The sequence below is a fragment of the Lissotriton helveticus genome, chromosome 6 (assembly GCF_964261635.1).
Source record: "Lissotriton helveticus chromosome 6, aLisHel1.1, whole genome shotgun sequence".
Classification (NCBI taxonomy): domain Eukaryota; kingdom Metazoa; phylum Chordata; class Amphibia; order Caudata; family Salamandridae; genus Lissotriton; species Lissotriton helveticus.
The window spans coordinates 709,579,310-709,599,948 of NC_136067.1; the positions used below are offsets into that span (position 1 = coordinate 709,579,310).

The following is a 20,639-nucleotide window of genomic DNA, read 5'->3' on the forward strand; positions in this document are numbered from 1 at the left end:
AGGGTAGGTGAAAATCCATAGGGAGAAGTAGAAGGAGGTAGAGGAAGTAACTAAATTGCAGTTAACCTAGATTTTTCCTTGCAGGGTCCAGAGCCAGTGGCGGTCCGAGGATCGAACTGACGAGCGGAACCAACCAAGAAAATCTCTTCTCTTTTGTTATTTTATCCACTTTCCCTCTTCCCTCTTGGTAACCAGTTAGAGACTCGACTCAACCGAGCTCTGACTGGTTGCCCTGGGTGGATTCGGGAGCCAGCATCTCTGTTCCTGTGCGGTACGCAAAGAGTATCCTTTTAAGTCTGACAGAGTGAAGCGCCCAAGTTGCACCTTGCACCCGAACAGAGATGGCAGAAGGAATAGATCTGCAAGGCTTAGGGGTGATCTTAGATACAATACAAAAGGAACTGAGTGCAGTTAGAGAGGAAAATCAAAATCTTAAGTTGGAGATAGTAAATTCTAGAAAAGAAACGGCAGACTTGGTACTGAGGTTTAGGCAGCCCTTTGGTTCAGGTCAGGATACACAAAATCCCCTAACAGACGGCACAAACAGGATGATCACGCAAGTGATTCATTCACTGTCCCCAGTTATACCCATGGCAGCTCCAGAGAGATTTAGTGGGGATCCACAAAAGGCGCAAATATTCATCACCCAATGCTCCTTGCATTATATGTGCCGCCCTTCAATTTTCCCAGATGCACAATCTAAGGTCGCTTTTGCCTTGTCCTACTTGAGTGGGGATGCGGCCGCTTGGTCCTTGCCGCTTATCACCAGAAATGATCCAATATTGAGAAATTATGAGGAATTCAAACAAGAATTTATACGGATATTCGATAGGAGGAGGATATCACAAGTAGTAGACAATGAACTCCTTGATTTAAAGCAAGGAAATCGAGACCTGGTTTCATACTTGGCGCAATTCAACAAGCTTGTCGTTGAGACTGACTGGCCAGAGAGTAAGCGAGCCGCAGTGTTCTACCGTGGGTTAAAGGACGAATTAAAAGATGCTCTGGCCGGAATCCCTAACAGACCCACCGAAATTTCTGCATTAGTGGATTTTGTGCTGGAAATAGATTTCCGACAAGGAGAAAGAAAGGGTGAGAAAAGAAGAGAATTTAGACCCACGGTTCCTAGGTTTGATCGTGCTAGATCAGAGAATAGTCGAAGCAATGAAGGTGCTTCAGCGGTGGAGCCCATGCAAATTGGAACAATTTGTGGACCCTTGTCAAAGGAAGAGAAAGAGAAAAGACGGAGTAGTAACCTGTGCATGTACTGTGGGGCTGGAGGTCATTTTGTTAGGAATTGTCCTAAGAAGCCTAAGACCAGTTACAACCCGAAGGAAAACTACTAGCACCACCTGTTGGCGGAGTTGAACAGGTGGATGCGAATTTAGAAAAGACTCCAGAAGAACATCGAGTGGCCAACACCCTACAGTCCGCGGCTCCTCATTTGAGTTTGTCCATGGAAGTCAAGTTCAGACATGTGACCCTAAAAGGAGTATCGGTAATGATAGACTCCGGAGCCACCGGAAATTTTTGTGACCAGAAATTTGCAAAAAGAGTGGGTATGCAAGCAATTATGAAATGTAAAAGTGAACCAGTGAGAGCGGTGGATGGAACGAATTTGTCTTCTGGACCCATAGTAAGCCACACAGAAGTAATCCACCTTCTTTCAAATGATGGTCACGAAGAAAACATTTAATTTAATCTAATCGATGCTCCCCAGTTTGAATTAATTCTTGGTCTCCCTTGGCTCACCGAGCATAACCCAACAATAGACTGGAGAAATAGAACTATAAAGATGGATTCTTAGTATTGCCAGGAAAATTGTTTTGAAAATAAGGAAGGAATGCAGGAAGTTAATCCGACCCACTCACTCTGTCAAGTTGGAGGGTCAATATGTGTAATAAACACGCCGTAGATTCCAGAAGAGTATGCTGATTTTCAAGATGTGTTTAATGACGTGGAAGCAGAACAACTACCCCCGCACAGAGTATATGACTGCAAGATAGAATTAGAGCCGGGTTCCAACTTGCCCTGCAGTCGAGTGTATGCACTCACTGAAAAAGAACATCACCATCTCAAGGAATATTTGGATAAGTATCTTGCTAATGGTTTCATTTGGCCATCTCCATCCCCTGTCTCATCGCCTTTATTTTTTGTGCCAAAGAAGGAAGGGGATCTGAGGACGTGCATAGATTATAGAGCGATCAACAGAATTACCAAGAAGAATAGATACCCATTGCCCCTTATATCGGTGTTATTGGACTAGGTAAAGGGAGCTCAGGTCTATACGAAGCTTGACTTGAGGGGCGCCTACCATTTAGTCAGAATGCGAGAAGGTGACGAATGGAAGACGGCCTTCAGGACCCGATTCGGACTGTTTGAATATCAGGTCTATGCAGGTCTTACGGTCTATGCAATGCCCCTGCAGCCTTTCAACACTTCATCAATGATGTACTAAAGGAGTACGTGGATCAATGCGCCATAGTATACATTGATGACATACTTATATATTCTGCAGACGAGGAGAGGCATCAAGACCAGGTTCGAGGGGTTTTGCAAAAATTACGAGCTAACAGGCTGTTTGTTAAGCTGGAAAAGTGTGCCTTTAATGTCACACAAGTAGAATTTCTGGGTTTTGTCATCTCCCCGACGGGTATACTTATGGACCCGCAGAAAATTGAAGCAGTGACAAGTTGGAAATCCCCAACGAGTGTAAAAGAAGTCCAAAGCTTCATTGGATTTGCGAACTTTTACCGAAGATTCATCAATGAATTCTCCCACAAAATATTACCACTCACGAAGTTGCTAAAGAAAGGGATTCAATTTGAATGGACTAAAGAAGCTGAAGAGGCTTTTAACTCGTTAAAGCAAGATTTCACGTCGGCCCGATTCTTCAACATGCTGATCCCACTGAACCCTTTTATGTGGAAACCGATGCTTCGGATCAAGCAGTAGGAGGGGTCCTATCCCAACGCAACAAGGTCACAGGGCAACTGCATCCAGTTGCTTACCGATCAAGAAAATTGTCTCCAGCTGAATGTAATTATACCATCACGGAGAAGGAGCTATTGGCGATAAAGGATGCCTTTAAGGAATGGAGACACCACCTCATGGGAGCTCAGCATCAGGTGACTGTGTTTACAGACCATCGTAACTTAAAATTCTTAAAGACTGCCAGAACATTGACTCCAAGACAGTTGCGATGGTCATTGTACTTCGCTGACTATGACTTCGTAATTACCTACCGACCAGTAACACAAAACGGAAAGGCGGACGCCTTGTCCAGAATCGATACAGAAAATCAAAAGACGCCACTAGAGAACCAGTCTAACATACCTAAGGAGAAAATTATAGGTCTTACAAGCTCGGTCAGTCTAGCGACTAGTATAGCAGAAGTCATGAGTCCTGAAGTTATGCAAGACTAGGTCAAAGAAAGAGAAGGCAGGAAGATTATTGGTCAGCTTCCCTACTTTCAAGACCGCTTGTATATTCCCACTAAGGAGCTACAACAACAAATCATGCAAGAAAATCATGATGCGAAGCTGGCAAGACACAAGGGAGAGGCGAAAACTAAGGAACTGATCAAGCGGTTTTACTGGTGGCCAGAAATGGCGGAAGACATTGAGAACTATGTCAAAACTTGTGAGATATGTGCTCAGGGAAATCTGAACGGCAGGCCCCAAAAGGGTTGTTACAGCCTTTACCTACACCACCTTATCCTTGGCACACAATCACCTTAGATCTCATTACCGATTTACCACTCAGTCAAGGCTTTGACACCATTTTAGTTGTAGTTGATTCATTTTCCAAGATGGCACATTTCACCGCATTGCGAGGGCTACCTTTTGCAAAACAATTAGTTACCCACTTTAGTACAGAAATAGTAAAGATCCATGGAATCCCGAAAGTAGTGATTTTAGATAGAGGCTCACAGTTCATTTCTCGTTTTTGGAAATCTTTCATGGAAAGCTTAGGGACGGAAGTGAGATTTTCTACCAGTTATCATCCTGAAACCGATCGTCAAACGGAAAGAGTTAACCAAGAGTTGGAACAATATTTAAGGTTATTCCTTTTGAAACAGGATGGAAACTGGTCAGAATATCTGTGGGCAGCCGAGTTTGCCCATAATAATGCAAAGAACGTTTCCACAGGCTTCTCTCCCTTCTATATGAATTATGGAAGACATAAAAATTCAACCCTCAGACAAATGGGCATCTCAGTTCCAGCAGGAAAAGATATAGTATCACATCTAGAGCAAATTCACCAAGAAGCTGTAGAGAGTCTAGAGACGGCCAAAGAAAAATATAAAAACTATGCTGACAAGAAAAGACGAGAGGGTCCTTTGTTGGAAAAAGGGGATAAGGTCTGGTTAAGCACAAAGAGGGGGAACCGAAAATTCCAACCTCGTTTCATTGGTCCTTATCCAATAGAGAAGAAAATAAATCAGGTGACTTATCGACTTCTCCTGCCCACAAAACTTAAGATTCATCCAGTTTTTCATATCTCATTGTTAAAGAAGGCCCCCAATAAACTTGTGAAAGACATTGCCACCTAGACCTCTCAATTTAGAAACTGGAATAGAGTACGAAGTTAAGGAAATATTAGATTCAAAATGTTCCAAAGGACAATTATACTACTTAGTGGATTGGAAAGGATATGGGCCCGAAGAACGATCTTGGGAGCGAGAAGAAGATGTTCATGCTCCAAGATTGGTTAAATCTTTTCATCAACAGTTCCCTGCAAAACCAAAAAGGAAAGGACCTGCTTTGTTGGGGGGTACTGTCAGGATCCAAAGACCCCAGGTGTCAGTATATCGCAGCAGGGGCATAGTTGTGCCAAATTGAGCAATGTAGGGACGACCTGGTCTGAAATCGTGCGAAAACGAAACTCAAAGATGGCCGCTGTACTGGCCACAAGAGCGGAGTTGAAATGCACAGTCTAGCCTTCAGCCCGGGTCATTAGCCGAGTCCAGGTGAAGCGCGCTCGTATTCCAATCTGCGCACTTCACTGAAGACCCGACCCGGAGTGGAAGTGTTTCCCAGAAGTTGCGTATTTTCAAAAGGAAAAATCCTGTTAGGAGACGAGTGAGTCTTAGTATTTAGTTTAACCCCCGTTATGAGTACCCTGTAGAGAGGAATCCCCGAGTCTTGCGCTGAAGTTGCTCGGAAGCGTAAAGGATTTTCAGTCAGAGTGTGACCCTCGAGCGCTGAAGTCCGTCATAGCTGTCAAGCGGAGTCGGCAGCTCATAAGGAAAATGCAGCACGAGTGATTCAGCATACACAGCCCGGCAGAGACGCACCTAAGAAAAAGAAGGAAGAAAACAAGAAGATAAGTAAAGATTACATAATTTAAAAAAAACGATTCAGTGAACTGCATGAAAAGACAACTTGAATACTTACCTTGCCTAAGAATTTGTAGACTTAGGAATTAGTTAGTTACTCGAATAAAAGCTGGTAACTCTTCAACCTGCAAAAAAGAATAAGACAATAATATTTAAAAGACAGAAGAATCAATACAAAAGACAACATTTAGGTGAAGAAGTAAGTTAGTGATATCATTAAAAAATATTTAGTTCGTTCACTGTGTAGCAATAAACAGTAATCTATTGTGTGTTGTAAATTACCTTGCAGGAAAGACTAAAAGAGGTTTTAAGCAGATTAAGAGGCACCTAGGATAACAGCGCAGGAGGGCAGAAGTTTAAGTGAGTGTTGAGAGAGTAAAACTAGAAGTAAAAGAGAGATAGAAACAAGTTAAAAGAGAAACTAATAGAGAAAACCTGTTATAAATTACAGATAAGAGATATCTTTGAATTCAGCCCACCCAGTGCCAAGAAACAGAAAATAGAAGAGAGGGCAAGACTCTTGGAAATTAAGGGTAGGTGACAATCCATAGGGAGAAGTAGAAGGAGGTAGAGGAAGTAACTAAATTGCAGTTAACCTGGATTTTTCCCTGCAGGGTCCAGAGCCAGTGGCGGTCCGAGGATCGAACTGACGAGCAGAACCAACCAAGAAAATCTCTTCTCTTTTGTTATTTTATCCACTTTCCCCCTTCCCTCTTGGTAACCAGTTAGAGACTCGACTCAACCGAGCTCTGACCGGTTGCCCTGGGTGGATTCGGGAGCCAGCATCTCTGTTCCTGTGCGGTACGCAAAGAGTATCCTTTTAAGTCTGACACATCCAAACCCATAGCAAGTACCGTAAAACGGCTCTTACCAATCATAGGGTGTCCAGGTTCCAACTGCCAAGTTCTAAATTCGACCAAACGGTCACTGCACGGCGAGCCAACAGAAGAGATCTCAGTCGAGGACCGGTGCCGCCTGGATGGTCGGATCGGAAAGAAGGGAAGAAACGCCTCGGGTGCCAAGACTCGGGTCTCCTCTGGCAGCGATCGCGTCCTCAGCGAGGTTCCGAACCTTCGTCACGACCAATCCTTCGGGCATCCGAGTCGCCGATGAGCCCCACGTGTCGGGCGCCAATTTGTCGTGCAGGCCTCAGCCAGACCCGCTAGTGCAAGGGGTTCGCCCTTCTCTGCACGAAGTCCTCAGACCCAGTTGAAAGAAGTTGGCACAGAAACTGGAAAATGAAACAAAGTATTTATTACACTTCATGAAGTGGTGCTACAATTCAAACTGTACCCTTCGGCATTGCAAGAAGTAGCACAATGAGTCAAGAACGCATGGTTTATTTATACCCACACAGGGGCTCAAAAGAAGGCGGCACAAGAGCACATTTTATGTACATATAAGGTAATGTTGAGAAGCACAATCGATCAGTGGGAGGAGCTAACGGTCCGAGGGGTTCGGCTAACACATTCCAATCTAAGGCTAATCACTAACAGATGTGAATCCTAACGGTCAGCGGCAAAACGAGGAGACGCTAATAATAGCCTGTTGCTGGGCAGATTCAAGTGCCATGGACAGGAAAATAGGACAGAGCACATGGTCGACACGAGGTAGCATGCGGCAGTCAAAAAGGCTGCCATGAACACAAAATGGAGTCTATCGGACGTCAAGTTAACGACTAGAACTATGATGTCTTTTGCTAATGCTCAATCTAATCGCTATTAAATTACGACACCCCTGTCTGGAATGATAAATCATAATGCTCACAGACCATCTTATTAGGAGCTGATAACCACTAGATAATTTCAGAAGTTTTCAATTCATAGATCTAGCCACAATATTCTTTAATGAGGGTTTTGTCACGGATTTCTAGTGTTCAAAACATCTGTTTGAAATTCCTCTAGCTCAGCACCCAAATTCAACACTTTTTATAGCAAATTATGTTTTCATCCCTTTATTCAGCATCTTGATGGTTTCTGTGTAAGGTACTCATTGGCTCACATTACAACTATTAAATACCTATTTGGGCAGGAAAAGCAGTTTCCACCCAAATTAGAATTACTGCATTCGGTTTCCAGGGAAAAACCCTCCAGGTCAAATCTAGAGGAATTTATATCAGCAAAAGGCACAGAATGATGGCATAACATGTGGAAATCCGTGCATTAGCAGTGATTTCTGTATGTTATTTCCCAATCTTTATGGTCCTGTAAGAGATAACTTTGAATGCTCTGTTAATACCACAACCCAGAATTGCATGTACCCCTGCTGTTGGTAATACAAGATACGGTACTAGCACTCCAGTAAGACCACTCTTCAAATACTGTAGACACGGAATAGAAACCCTGGGGTGATTTGGATGCTAGTCGGATAGACTGCCAAGGTGCTGAGACTATAGCATCCATTCCCTGGTGGAGAACTGCCTACCATAATTAGAGATCCGCATAATTAGAGAGCAACTGCAGTGTGGGGATTTCTAAAGCCTTCATTACAACCGCCTGAGCAGAGTTGCAGTGAAGGCTGGGAACTTTGCCAAGCGAGCGCCATTTTTGTTGCTCTCACTTGGCAAAGTGTTTTTTTTAAACCAGCACCACAGCTGGAATTTGCAGCTGTTAAAATTCAATGGCCCTGTGCCTCTTTACACATGTTATGGTAAATCAAACACCTATTGCAGACGGGACATTGTGGAAATTGAGTTAGTGTCTCCTGATGTATCATTGCTAGATATGCATCTCAAACTGACCTCATAGTCTGACACTTCTCCATCACTAACTAACCTTTGTGTATATCTTTGCCCCCTCAGCTGCTCTGCAGAGTGTGTTTCCGCAGACGGAGCTTGGCACTTTCCTTTCTCTGGTGAAGAAGGACAAGGAGCGGCAGCTGAGGGAGCTCACCATGATCGTCACAGGCATTCGGCTCTTCAACAAAGACTGTGGGAAAGGCGGCGAGGGCATTGATGACTGTAGGTATTGTACTTGACTTGTAAGCTCACAGGGATATAGTTGGGGATAGGGAGATTGATGAGAATGCTGCAGGCTGGTAGTCCTAACCCATCGGTATATGTAGACTAGGTTGTCTCAGTGTTAAGTGGGTTGCCAAATACAAGGACAATTTTAAATAAAACAATTTTAAAAAGAATGGGGCGATAATTGCATAGATTCCATACATAGCCCGTTACTGGAAGCTAGACAAGGACCTGCCCTGAGAGCAGACAAGCATTTTTTTATGGAATGACAAACAGTGTTAATTTTCATAATTAATGGCAAAGTACTTTCAGTCACTGCTTCAAGCTAAACAGAAAAAGGCATTTAACACCCATGAAGTGATCATCAAGAAATTGTGTTTATTTATTTAGGGCCTGAGGTGCTAAGAATCTATTTGGTGAAAATGGTTGCAAATTGCGCACCATCGCTTAGCAAATCGATTATCATTTTGCTAACTAACCTATGTGCTAATAGGTTGATTCACATAATCAGGTCAGCAAACCGCCATGCCTTTGATTCTTTTTCAATAAAGCAATCTTTTTTTTCAATGCATCCTGTTTTCCTAAAAGGAAAACTGGATGCATTTAAACCAAAAGAAAACATTTCATAAACATTTTTTAGGAGTTAACAGTGGTCCCACGAACAACTGCCTACTCCCAAAAACGTTTTTTTAAAACATTCACAAAGGTGAAGGGGTCATGGGGGGCCCTCTTCCTATTTGGCAATGGGTTACTGCGGTCTGTCAGTAGTCGATCAAATATAAATGTTTTGCAACCGAATTTCAATCACAAAACATTATTACATCCCATTAGTAAACTGTAGGAATTCCAAAGAAGATGACGAGACGCCTGGATGATTTAAGACTTGTTTATTGACCATCCACTCTCCTCACTGAAGAGAGCACCAACATTCCAATGACAGCTTCAGCGTGGGAAATACCAACTGGGGCCAAGGGGAAGGGGTGGACGGAAGATACCACTGGGAGGATAATATTACAACACTTCTCACTTCCCTATGGGATGACAATGGGAACAAAACAGTACTTATATTCATGGGAATAAAAACATTGCAAAATAACTATGGAGGGGTTAACCAGGACCAGTACATTACACACATGCACTTACAATGTTATCAAAACTCCACCATTGACCATTTTCAAGTTGAACCACATTTTTTAACACTTTGACAATTTTGCAAGGTGAGTAGTATTTACTTTGAGTGGCCCCCACTTTGTTGTTCTTCCTAGCTTGTACCATGTCACCTACCTCCCACTTGCCACTCTTCACCCCTTGTTTATTGTCATACCACAACTTGTAGTTGTCTTGGTGTCGCTTAATCTTTTCTCCTACTTCCTCCTGATCCACTACTCTAGCCTCGCCACCACTTAACCAACTGGGATTCAATTTAGTGCAAGATTCTCTACCCCTTAATGCCACAAAAGGTGATATGCCAGTGACTTTATTAGGTGAGGTGTGGTACGCCCACAGACACTTCTTAAGTGAACCTTCTATGTCATGTCCATTGGTGGCAGCTAACTGGATATGTTCTTTGATGATCCTGTTAGCACGCTCCACTAAGCCATTGGCCCTCAGGCAATACAAGGCTGTAGTTTCATGCCTTATGTCCATCTTCCTGAGGAATACTCGCATTTCTTCTGAGGTGAACTGCACCCCGTTGTCGGTCACAAGGGTCGCAGGTATACCTTCTTCACAGAACACACCATCCAAGAACTCAATCACCAACTTAGTGGTGACACTATGAACGAACTTCTGCTTGATCCAATGAGTTGTGTAGTCGATCAAGACCAGCATGAATCTCTTCCTTTCTCCTAATTCCTGCATTGGTCCAATGATATCCATGGCCAACTTGCTACACGGTTTGGTTGGCACTTTTACTGGAGATAACGGTGCTTTTTGCACTGCCTTGGATTTGTCACTCCTGGCACACGCCTCACACTCCTTTACGAGTTGCTGAGCCATGGCATCCATTCTGGGGAACCAGAAACTTGACCTTACTCTGGCTTTGGTAGTGCTACGCCCCAGATGGCCTTCATGTGCCAAGTCAATGACCTTCATCCTGAGGTCCGTGGGGGGTACCACCCTGTTATTATGATAGATTCTTCCTCCAATGACACTTAATTCGTTCCTGACTTCCCAGTAGTCCCCAATGCTGGCTTCAAGTTCATTCTTCTTATTCGGCCATCCTTTTTCCATGTAGTCTCTTAGGGTGATTAACTCGTTGTCTTTCTTCATATTCTCCTCCCATTCCTTTTCTGTGATAGCAGGTAACTCCATCTTTAATATGGGACTGTCAAGAGCTTCTTCTGTAGTCTCCACTTCCGGTAATGGTGACCTCGACAGGTAATCCTCAATTTTGTTTTCCTTGCCCGGAACATATTCTATTTTGAAGTTGTAATGTTCCAGTCCCAGAATCCACCTGCTGATACGAGGAGTGCAATTTTCTAGCCCCTTCACTGAAAAAATGAAGGTGAGGGGTTTATGATCAGTACGGATGGTGAATCTTAAGCCCCACAGGAACAACTTGAAATGTCTTACAGCCCAGAAACAGGCCAAGGCTTCTCTTTCGATTACCGAATAATTTCGCTTGGGGTTTGTGAGACTCCTGGATGCAAAAGCGATGATCTTCTCATCTTTTCCATCCTTCTGTATCAAGGTTGCACCCAGGCCGTTGTTGGAAGCATCTGTAGCTAGTATTGTTCTCTTAAATGTATCAAAGGTACATAACGCCGGTGAGTTTATCAGATCGTCCTTTAATGAGTTCGCCACCGCGTCATGTTCTTCATTCCATATAAAATCTTTGTTCCTCTTCAAGAGCTCTCTCATCGGTTCACACTTGGCAGCAAAATTGTCAACATACTTAGACATGTACTCCATAAGTCCAAGGAAGGATTTTAGTTCTTCTTTATTCTTGGGACTGGGAGCCTCTTTTACCGCCTGGATCAAACTGCTCTTGGGTCTGAACCCATCTTCAGATATCGAATGTCCCAAGTATTCTACTTCTTTTACTTTTATTTTGCATTTTTCCTTTTTCACAGTTAGTCCAGCATCCATGAGTCTTCTGAAGACTTGTCTTATTATACTGTCATGTTCCTCCTCGGTTTGACCATAGACCAGTATGTCATCTTGGAAACACATGGTACGTTCGACACCTTCCAAGATCTTCTGCATAGCTTTTTGGAATATGGCAGCTGCGGACGCCAGCCCAAAAGGCATCCTTTTAAACATGAATGCCCCTACAGGGTTGATGAACGCTGTGAGTGGTCTCGACTCTGGATGAAGCTCAATTTGGTGATATGCCATAGATAGATCTATCACACTAAAGTATTTTGCAGGACCCATGATGCACAGCATTTAATTTATTATTGGCAATGGATGTCGTTCCACCCATATATTGTCATTGAGGCTCCACACAGAGACGAATCCCTTCCCCATTGGACTTGGCCACGATAACAATTGGAGCCAACCATTCTGAGCAGTTTATAGGTTGGATTATGTCTAACCCGCAAAGCTTGCGCAACTCATCCCCCAAGGGAGTTTTAACTTATGTGGCACAGGGCGTAACTTATGTACAACTGGGCTCGCATTGTATTTCAACCTGATCCTATGTTGAAACTTGTGTAAACACCCTAGCTCCTCTTTAAATAGTTGTTTGAACTCTTCACAAATGTTTTCACTCTTTTTGGACCTGTCTGTGAGCATAACCTGTTCAACACTATTAGGGTCTAAGATAATACCCAGCTCTTTCTGGTGGACCCACCCCAAAAGATTGGACCCAGATTTCACCACATACACTGTTCCATAAGTTTCCCTGTCCTTAAAACGTAGCTGTACATTTTTCATGCCTAACAGGGGTATAAGTCCTTTGTTGTATCCTGTGGGAGAAATATCAGGCATATTTAATTCATTTACATTGCAAATACCCAGCGATACAAAATCATCCTTGTTCAATAAGGTGAATGGTGAACATGAGTCAGCGTACATTTCTACGCACTTTCCATCAATGAACACATCGCACTTAGGATATATAGAGTTTATAGTACCATTAAGATCCTTTACTTGCAAAATTATCTTTCCGCCTCTCTGCTCTATGCATTTTACTTCTTTACTTGCACCCCTCTCCGTGTTCCTCTCCTGATCTCTGGCGTGCAGTTCCCCATCTCTACATACCCTCGCGAAATGCCCTCTCCTATTACATTTTTTACAGGTAACATACCTGGCAGGGCACTGGAAAAAAGTTGCTAAATGGTTATTGCTGCCACACCTGTAGCATTTGGGACCCTTCTCTTTGGTTTCTCCTCTAATGCTACTGTTCTCTTTTAACTTCACCTTGTACACATAATCCTTGTCCTCCTCATCATTAATAGAAGCCACAACCTCGCTGCTAGGTTTCATTTCTTTAATACATCTTGCAGTATGCTCAACTGATTTAGCTATTTCGATAGCTTCCCTTAACCCTGGGTTTTTTGTCAGTAATTTCTCTTGGATGCGTGGGCTATTAGTGCACCTCACAAGCTGGTGCCTTATGAGGGAATCAGTTAGATTACCAAACTCACATAGTTGAGTAAGACCCCACAGCGATGCAATGTAATTCTGCACTGACTCTTGTTTTCCTTGGCATCTCTTAAAGAACTTGTGGTGTTCTAACACCACATTTACCCTCTCACCAAAATGTTTTTCCAATTTACTCATGGTCTGCACATAAACATATGTCTCCGTCCAACTCCCCCTCCTGTTCTTGCATAGGCAGTGACTCATACACTTTGCGCCCCTGTATGCCCAAATTATGCAGTAAAATGTGTTTTTTCCTTTCTGCCTTATATTTCTCCCCCCCTACCGCTATTAGGTAAGATTCGAACAGTTTCACCCACTCCTTCCAACTGATTTCTGGTTCACCTATCTCATTCAAAAAGGGCGGGGGTTGACTCATGCTTGCTGCTGCCATGGTTCACCTGGATAAAAGGGTGAACAGAGGATGGCCTAACCCCTGTGGCTTCCAAAAGCAGGCTAAAATGAGATCTGAACAAGACTGATGTTACACTTTTCCAAAATTACACGTGAATATGGGAACCATGTAATATACAATCATCACATCGTTATGTACCCGACAAGCTCCTCAATCCCTTAAATAATCCTAATGCAAGTCCCATGTTGAGTTGAAGTTCCTGTCCAAAGGAGGGTACACTAAACAGAATTTCTTTTCCCACAAGGTCGGATTTCAGGCAGGTCACTCACCGCCTTGTATACAGCTGAATAAATACTTGCCAGTCAGGGTAATTCAGCTGTTCCTAAGGTGACCACATACATCTTACCTTAGTAACCACCCAAAAACGAGCTGCCTTCACTTTAGTTGTCACCGACACACTTCTTCCTGGTTTTGAAAAGCCCGGTTCAAAGAGGCTGGTGCGCCGGGAACGTCGATTGAATCCGGTTGTAGTCGGCTGACCTGGAGAAACCTCCTGACTGAACTTGGGTTGCTAGGGAACGCTATGGCCGCATGACAGGATCACTTCCCTCACGTTACGTCGACTCCTGCCTGTCACTTGACTCCGGAGATAAGATAGAACTTGAGACCCGTTGAGGAGACGATGACGGTGACTTGCTTCCCAAAAGACGTTGAGCCGCTGACTCGAACACCCGAAGCAGTAACGACTCTTCCCCCAGCCTGGATTCCAAACTGACTACTCCTGCCGCCTCACACACACCGCCATGAGGTAAGGTCCCCTCAACAGAGATGACCAGTACGTAGCAATGGTTTGACTTATTGCCCCTATTGCCAATACATACGCCTTTGGTCATTGAAAGTCAAACTCCGAAAAGCCTCTATGCGCTGCCGCATTCACTCCTTATAGATGTGCGCACAATTTAGATTATCCAAGTTTTAACGTACACCTCCAGGGTCTCTAAGATGTCACTTCGACAATTATTTTCCGCTTCTTCTCCTCCCACAACTTTGCTCATGGGATGATTTTCTAAGCTGCGCACAAACTTCTGTTATCCATTTTCAACAGTGTCCACTGAAACACTCTAGCAGCAGTCTTAGTTACCTTTTAATTTTTTTTCCTGAACGTCCACTTAACGCATGCCGGAAAGGAAATACCTCTTATCATCTGTGAGTGACTCAAAAAGTCTTTCTTCCTATTTCTTTCCGCGTGTGGAGAGAGTACTCAAAGGGGAGATGGTCAAGACTGCCCCCTGCGCAGATCCGTCGCCAATGTAGGAATTCCAAAGAAGATGACGAGACGCCTGGATGATTTAAGACTTGTTTATTGACCATCCACTCTCCTCACTGAAGAGAGCACCAACATTCCAATGACCGCTTCAGCGTGGGAAATACCAACTGGGGCCAAGGGGAAGGGGTGGACGGAAGATACCACTGGGAGGATAAGATTACAACAGAAACGCTATTTGAAACACATCCCTTCCAAATAGCGATCAGTGTGTTGTCGCAACCCCAAATTGCAATTCGGTAATGTGTTACTGAATCACAACCTGAGTTTGGTAAATGCTACAAGGCTGTTTTGCGGTTTCAAATGGTTGGATTTAACAACTCGGACCCTTTATGACTGCATAAGGCCTTAGTGCATCTGGCCTTTAGAATTGTATATAATGTGTTAGATTGTCAAAGACTATAAACTACTTGTGTGTCTATAGAAACGTTGGTTGTGATTCTGTTGTGAACGATATTTGTGAGGTCTGTGGATAATGCAATTGTAAAATGGATAAAAAACGATTTTTAGGTTGCACTTGTGAATATACCATCAACCAAAACCATAAGTTAAATGTATTTTAATTGCCATCATAATAATTTGTTTCACAATACTATCCAGATTAAATAGGTAAATCAAATGCAAAACTAATCAATTCGAGAAAGAAATGTGTATTCTTTCTGTTGGTATGTCCAATCTGCTTATCCACTCAAATTCTGTGAAAAAAGCTAAGGATTTAATACATTAACTCCTAGGAGACCCAGCATGTTTTCACAAAACAAGAAGGTAGACTTTGTCCTTAAGGAAGTAAAATGAAGATAAATCTTGAAAATGTTTTTTTAAAAAAATGCCCACTCCGAACACAGAGTCCTTTTGTAACAATATATCCAGTTACTTTTACCACCTTCACTATGGAGGATTCCTCACTACTGGTAAAATACTGTCAACCTTTATACATGGAACACTATACCCCATAATTACCAGCTGTTACAGATATAATTTGCTGTTCTATGTGGATCTAATCCTCTTTGATAAGTCTTGAAAGAAAACTAACTTCCGATTAAATCCTGGAAGTGACATGGAGTATCAATCTAAGAAAAGCTCTGTTGCAAGAACGGGATTTTCTCCCAATTTAGAGACAGTCTCCTTACCCATACTATCTTATAGTATTTCTCACACATAGCCAAGTGAAAGCATTGTTCCCTAAAGCAAACTTAGGATTAATTCCTTAGGTAGATGAATGTAATATCCCCACCCTCATTAAAAAAAATTATCTCATTTTTAAAACCCAATGGTGTACTTCTTGCAAAAATCCTAGCTAATAAACATGATCAGGGTGATTCACAAAACGTTTTTCTTACCATAGTTATTCTTTTTTAAAACTTCAATTCACAAAATCAGGATTTAATGAATTTTGTGAAGCACACTTATTCGCTATGTTTCTGAAAAAGTGTGAGCTGCAGGAATACACTTTTTTATGTAAAAATATATGATTAGAAAACATGTTCAACTAGGCAAAGTTTTCTAATTTTATTTTATAAACCAAATTAAATGCAACATTGTACATTTGACTGAAAACACCACTGCCATTTAACATTTTAAAAGTGAAATAAAAAGCAGGGAATTGAGTCCTAATATAATAATGAAATAATGCACCCAATACTATTCAGCCTAGGCAGCTTTTACTCTAACTCCCCAAATCATTATTTTCAGAAATTAAAAAACTCACGATTAAATAATTAGACAATGGAAAGAAACCCAGCATGATGTGGAAAGGGGTATCCTTAAACAATTAGAAAGATGGGCTTGTCCTCCCTTATATTGCAAAGATCAAGAAAACATTTCTTCTTTGATGGCCAAAATGGTGGGTTGTGAGTGACTACACTGGAATGTGCCACTGCTCTCAAAAGAAATAGAATGTACTCTGGTGAGATAATAAAACATCACCAAAATTCAATGACTCACCCATTTCCTCTATGTTGCATCTCCTTTCAATGTAAATGGGTGGCTCTGTATTTTGCAGTGTTCACTTTGATGGGTGGGGGCTAGTTTGCTCTGCTAACAGGTAAAAAAGGCCTACATTTTGCAGCATCTTCTGGTATGACGTTATGGTAGCCCTATATTCTGTGGTATAACTTTTCATGAAAGGTAGAAATTTGTTTTTTTTTTACCTCTCATCCTGGCAGATTGAAGGCGCAGCATCACCTTCAGTGGCTGGTGAGCTAGTTCTTTGGTCTACATTCCTGTCTCCATTGGCAGATGTTACCATGATCCCTTACAGCCACAGCTTCTAGTGAATCTATCTGAAGGCCTCAGTTACCATACTTAACCACAGACTTTGGTTCTAACACATGCTTTTGGCCCCACTACTCCCCTTACAACTTTCGGTTATGTTCACCATTTCGCAACCCCTGAGCACGGCAGGGGCAAGCATGTATTCCTGACTCACACTACATGAGCAAGTGTGTAGTAATTTTATAGCTATTAAATCCCTTGCAGCACGTGACCCAGGATATTATGTTGCATGGCTAAACACTTATAAGGTCCCAAAGGCGAGACTGATTCCATTGCAAATGCTTGTTATAGACATCGATAACACATAGGAGTACAGTTATTTCATCCATTTTCCAGAAGAGAATTTAACTGCTTTTAGTTGTACTCATATAGCACTTTCGATACCCTTTGTGAGGTCTGAGGTACTTTCTGGGATGTTTAAATGTTTGCTAGACCTGGCGAGGTCGTGAAGCGCTTCGGTTTGTATTGATTTTCTGGGTGCCTTCGGAGTGCGTGGTTAAAAAGGGTGTTGCTTGTATTTTGGCCTATATTGGACTTATTGGATGAGAAGCGTGCAGTTTGTACATTCACGAAAGATGTAAAGAAGGATGATTTTAAAAAGTTCAACAATGAGCTATATTTTGTTGTGTATAATAGCCAATTCATCTCTTTTTCCTTTAGAGTTTCATTTGATAGGTTGAAAGCAAATGGTACACTCAAATTTCTAAAGGTCTGTATTTGTTCTTTAATAAGTATGGCTTATTTCATGTGGAAACAGAAAATGTGAAGGTAAGCCATACGGACACCAAACGAAACCACGGAAGTTGAGAAACTCTTGTTCTGTGCAGACTGACAGAACTTGGTTTTTCTGCACGAAATATTGGGGACATCATTTTGGTTCAGGACTCCGTGAAATTTATCAACAAGGACCAACTACCAATAAAAATACAAAATTGGTCCTGTCTATATTGGAACAAGAGTTGGGCTAATGATTGATTTATGATAAAGGACATTCCTCCACACCGGGTTAGGAAAAATCAGAGTCCAATCAGTTGTACAGACAATGATTTCAGAGAGTGACATACATTTTGGTCTTGAAAAAGGTGGTCGCTATTTGTACAACAACACCGAAACGTGTCGATGCATTGAACAGACTTAATCCATTGAGCATTCTCGCATAATTGATGAAAAAGTTTGCACTAATCAGATGCCCGTTTTTGACTGAACATATAGATTAGTTTACGAATTACCAATAGGTGTATTGTCGTATATGTTTTATCTTATCTTTTGTCTCTCTTCTTCCCTCACCCTTTTTTATAATCATTTTCTATCTTTGTCCTCCCGCCACTGGGCTTTATAGTGTATTTTATTGTACTGTTATTAAACATAGGCTGAATTTTGAATTGAACCCTTTGGGTCTTCTGACCCTTGTTTGATAATTGGATCATGTTGGAATAGTTTTATATTTATGAAATGGTCTTTATGTATGATTTGTTTTTGAAACTGTGGTTGAGTAATAATGTACACTATTTTTAATAAATACACTATATTTTTTCCACCATTTGAATAATTGTGGCACTACAACTATTGAATAAGGGGCCTGAAGGCGTATACATGAAGTATAAATGAATGTGGTATTGATTGAAGAAGGAGGTGTACGTGAGTCCAATACCAAAGAGAATATCAATTTTACTTTCCAGTTTATTACATTTGGCATTCATGAGCCTGAAGTTTTCTGAGCCCAGTTCACTTTATATGCATCTCTGTACAGTACAAGAGATTTGCTTCAATTTCTGTTACTACAACCATTGATATGTTTTATTAAACGTTAGTTACTGATGTTGTGTATATATGTATAATTAATTAATTTTATTTATTACTTCTTTATGTGATATATTTTCATTGTTTGAAGAGGTATTAATTTGTCTAATAAGCTATGGATGAAGGGAAAAAAGCAGGATTTAAAGACATGTTGGTGACGTGATTTTCATAATAATGCATGAAATAATGTCACAATGTTTGCACTCTCACATTGTGTACATAGTGGCGACCATTTTAAAGGAGGCTGTCCCAGCTACAAGTAACCACATCGAAGCAGAACTTCACACTTCACAGGAGCTGATAAACCAATACACGGCTGTTCTAGAAAATATTGAGGCAAACAAAGGCAAAAGCACAGAATTTGAAGTCCCTCTGTTAAAAGAAGCCCTTTACAATTTGAGACAACATGAGGCCTTCCTGAACGTCATTCTGGTGAGTGTATGAGAATCTGACTATTTTGTTATTGAAAGTGTAAAATGCTATTGACTTGAAAGGGTTGAACCATTACTATCTGGTTAAGAACATGGTACATAACTATCTTATTATATAACACAACAACTCCCCCACCCCAGCTGTTTCTGTGTGTTCATGCCTAGCAATTAATGCTACTCTCGGATCACGACAAGTGTATATTTTACTCTCGTTCCCTGCTTGCTGACTGCCTCCAAACCTAGAGCAGGTATCTTTTGGTGGTGAGTTAATACGACAAAAAGCCTCTGGCTGCACACCACAAATGTATCTGATATCATGGTATGGGTTTCATAGCTAGAAACACTCAATAGCCAGTAAAGGGAACATAGTATCAGAGAACATCTGCTACTCCACTCCTAATATGCTGATATAAATGGGTGTGACTATTATTTAACTGAGACTTTAAAACTGTTCATCTGACTTAAAACAACTCTTATTTTTAGGATATTTTGACCACTCTTTTGTGAACTATATCATGCTTCTTCAGGGCTCTTAGTTGGGCCTAGGTTACAGTTGGAGAATTAAGAAGGCTTGAAAGCATAGATTTCAGATGTAATGAAAGAGGTTTGAGGGGGATATATAAAATGTAGAAGAATATAAAATAATCTTCGATTTTGTCACCATAAAAAGCATCAGATGAGCATGCTGTTTCTGGTAAACCCCTACCACCTTTAGCCTAAGGTGCTCATTACATATCCCCATGAAATCCGGATTTGGTTTGAAGCTGGAGATAGCTCTTTAATTAACATTAAACATGTTGTGGAGGATATTACTGCACCTCGTGATTTCCCCCCCACAAATTTTGTCTGATAATCCTTGATGGAAAAAAGTACAGGGGTAACTATCAGGGGAAAACATGCAGTGTGTGTAATAAAATTGTATCTGCGTCTTATTCCCAGTGCTCATCATTCATATAATCGTGATACCTGTCTTCCTTTTCCTTCTTCCACATAGCGCCAGGATGCTCCTTCCGGAGTGATAGTTGCACTTTATAAATAACTAAATCAATCAATCAACCTTCCATACTCAGAATGAGGGGACGATTTAACACCAGGTAGAAAACAAACTCTACAGCATCAACAATTCTGCAGAGTGAAAGTACCAGCCACGATTCCCTTTACCTCTCATAATGAGCCACCAAATATCTTCCATAACCATGCCACTCTCAAGTCAACACCGTCCATTGAACTTCACTATATAGCACCATAGCTCACTCAAGTTGCAGCTCGCTTTGAGCACTGCTGAAACCCTCATCTTGATCAATCAGTCAATCAATCAGGTGACTTGTAAAGTGTGACTACTGACCCGTAAGGGTCACAAGGCTCTGGGGGGTTGGGGGGGGGCATGGGGTGACGGGGGTTGCTGACCCGCCAAAGACACTGTGGTTCAGTCGAAGAGCCAGGTCTTGAAGTCCTTCCTGAATTGAAGCAGTGACTCTGATTGCCTGAGATGAAGAGGCAGGGTGTTCCAGGTCTTTGCTGCGAGGTAAGAGAAGGACCTTCCTCCTGCCTTGGTCTTGTGGATA

The 20,639-nt window shown here is 41.9% G+C and overlaps 1 protein-coding gene across 1 annotated transcript in view; it reads left to right on the forward strand.

Moving 5' to 3' along the window:
- CFAP206 (cilia and flagella associated protein 206) overlaps positions 1-20,639 on the forward strand; it is a 603,144-nt gene that overhangs the window by 169,191 nt on the left and 413,314 nt on the right. Inside the window, exons 6-7 of the mRNA XM_078648188.1 lie at positions 8,142-8,300; positions 18,867-19,075. Coding sequence (XP_078504314.1) covers positions 8,142-8,300; positions 18,867-19,075 — 368 coding nt within the window. The remainder of the gene's footprint in view (positions 1-8,141; positions 8,301-18,866; positions 19,076-20,639) is intronic.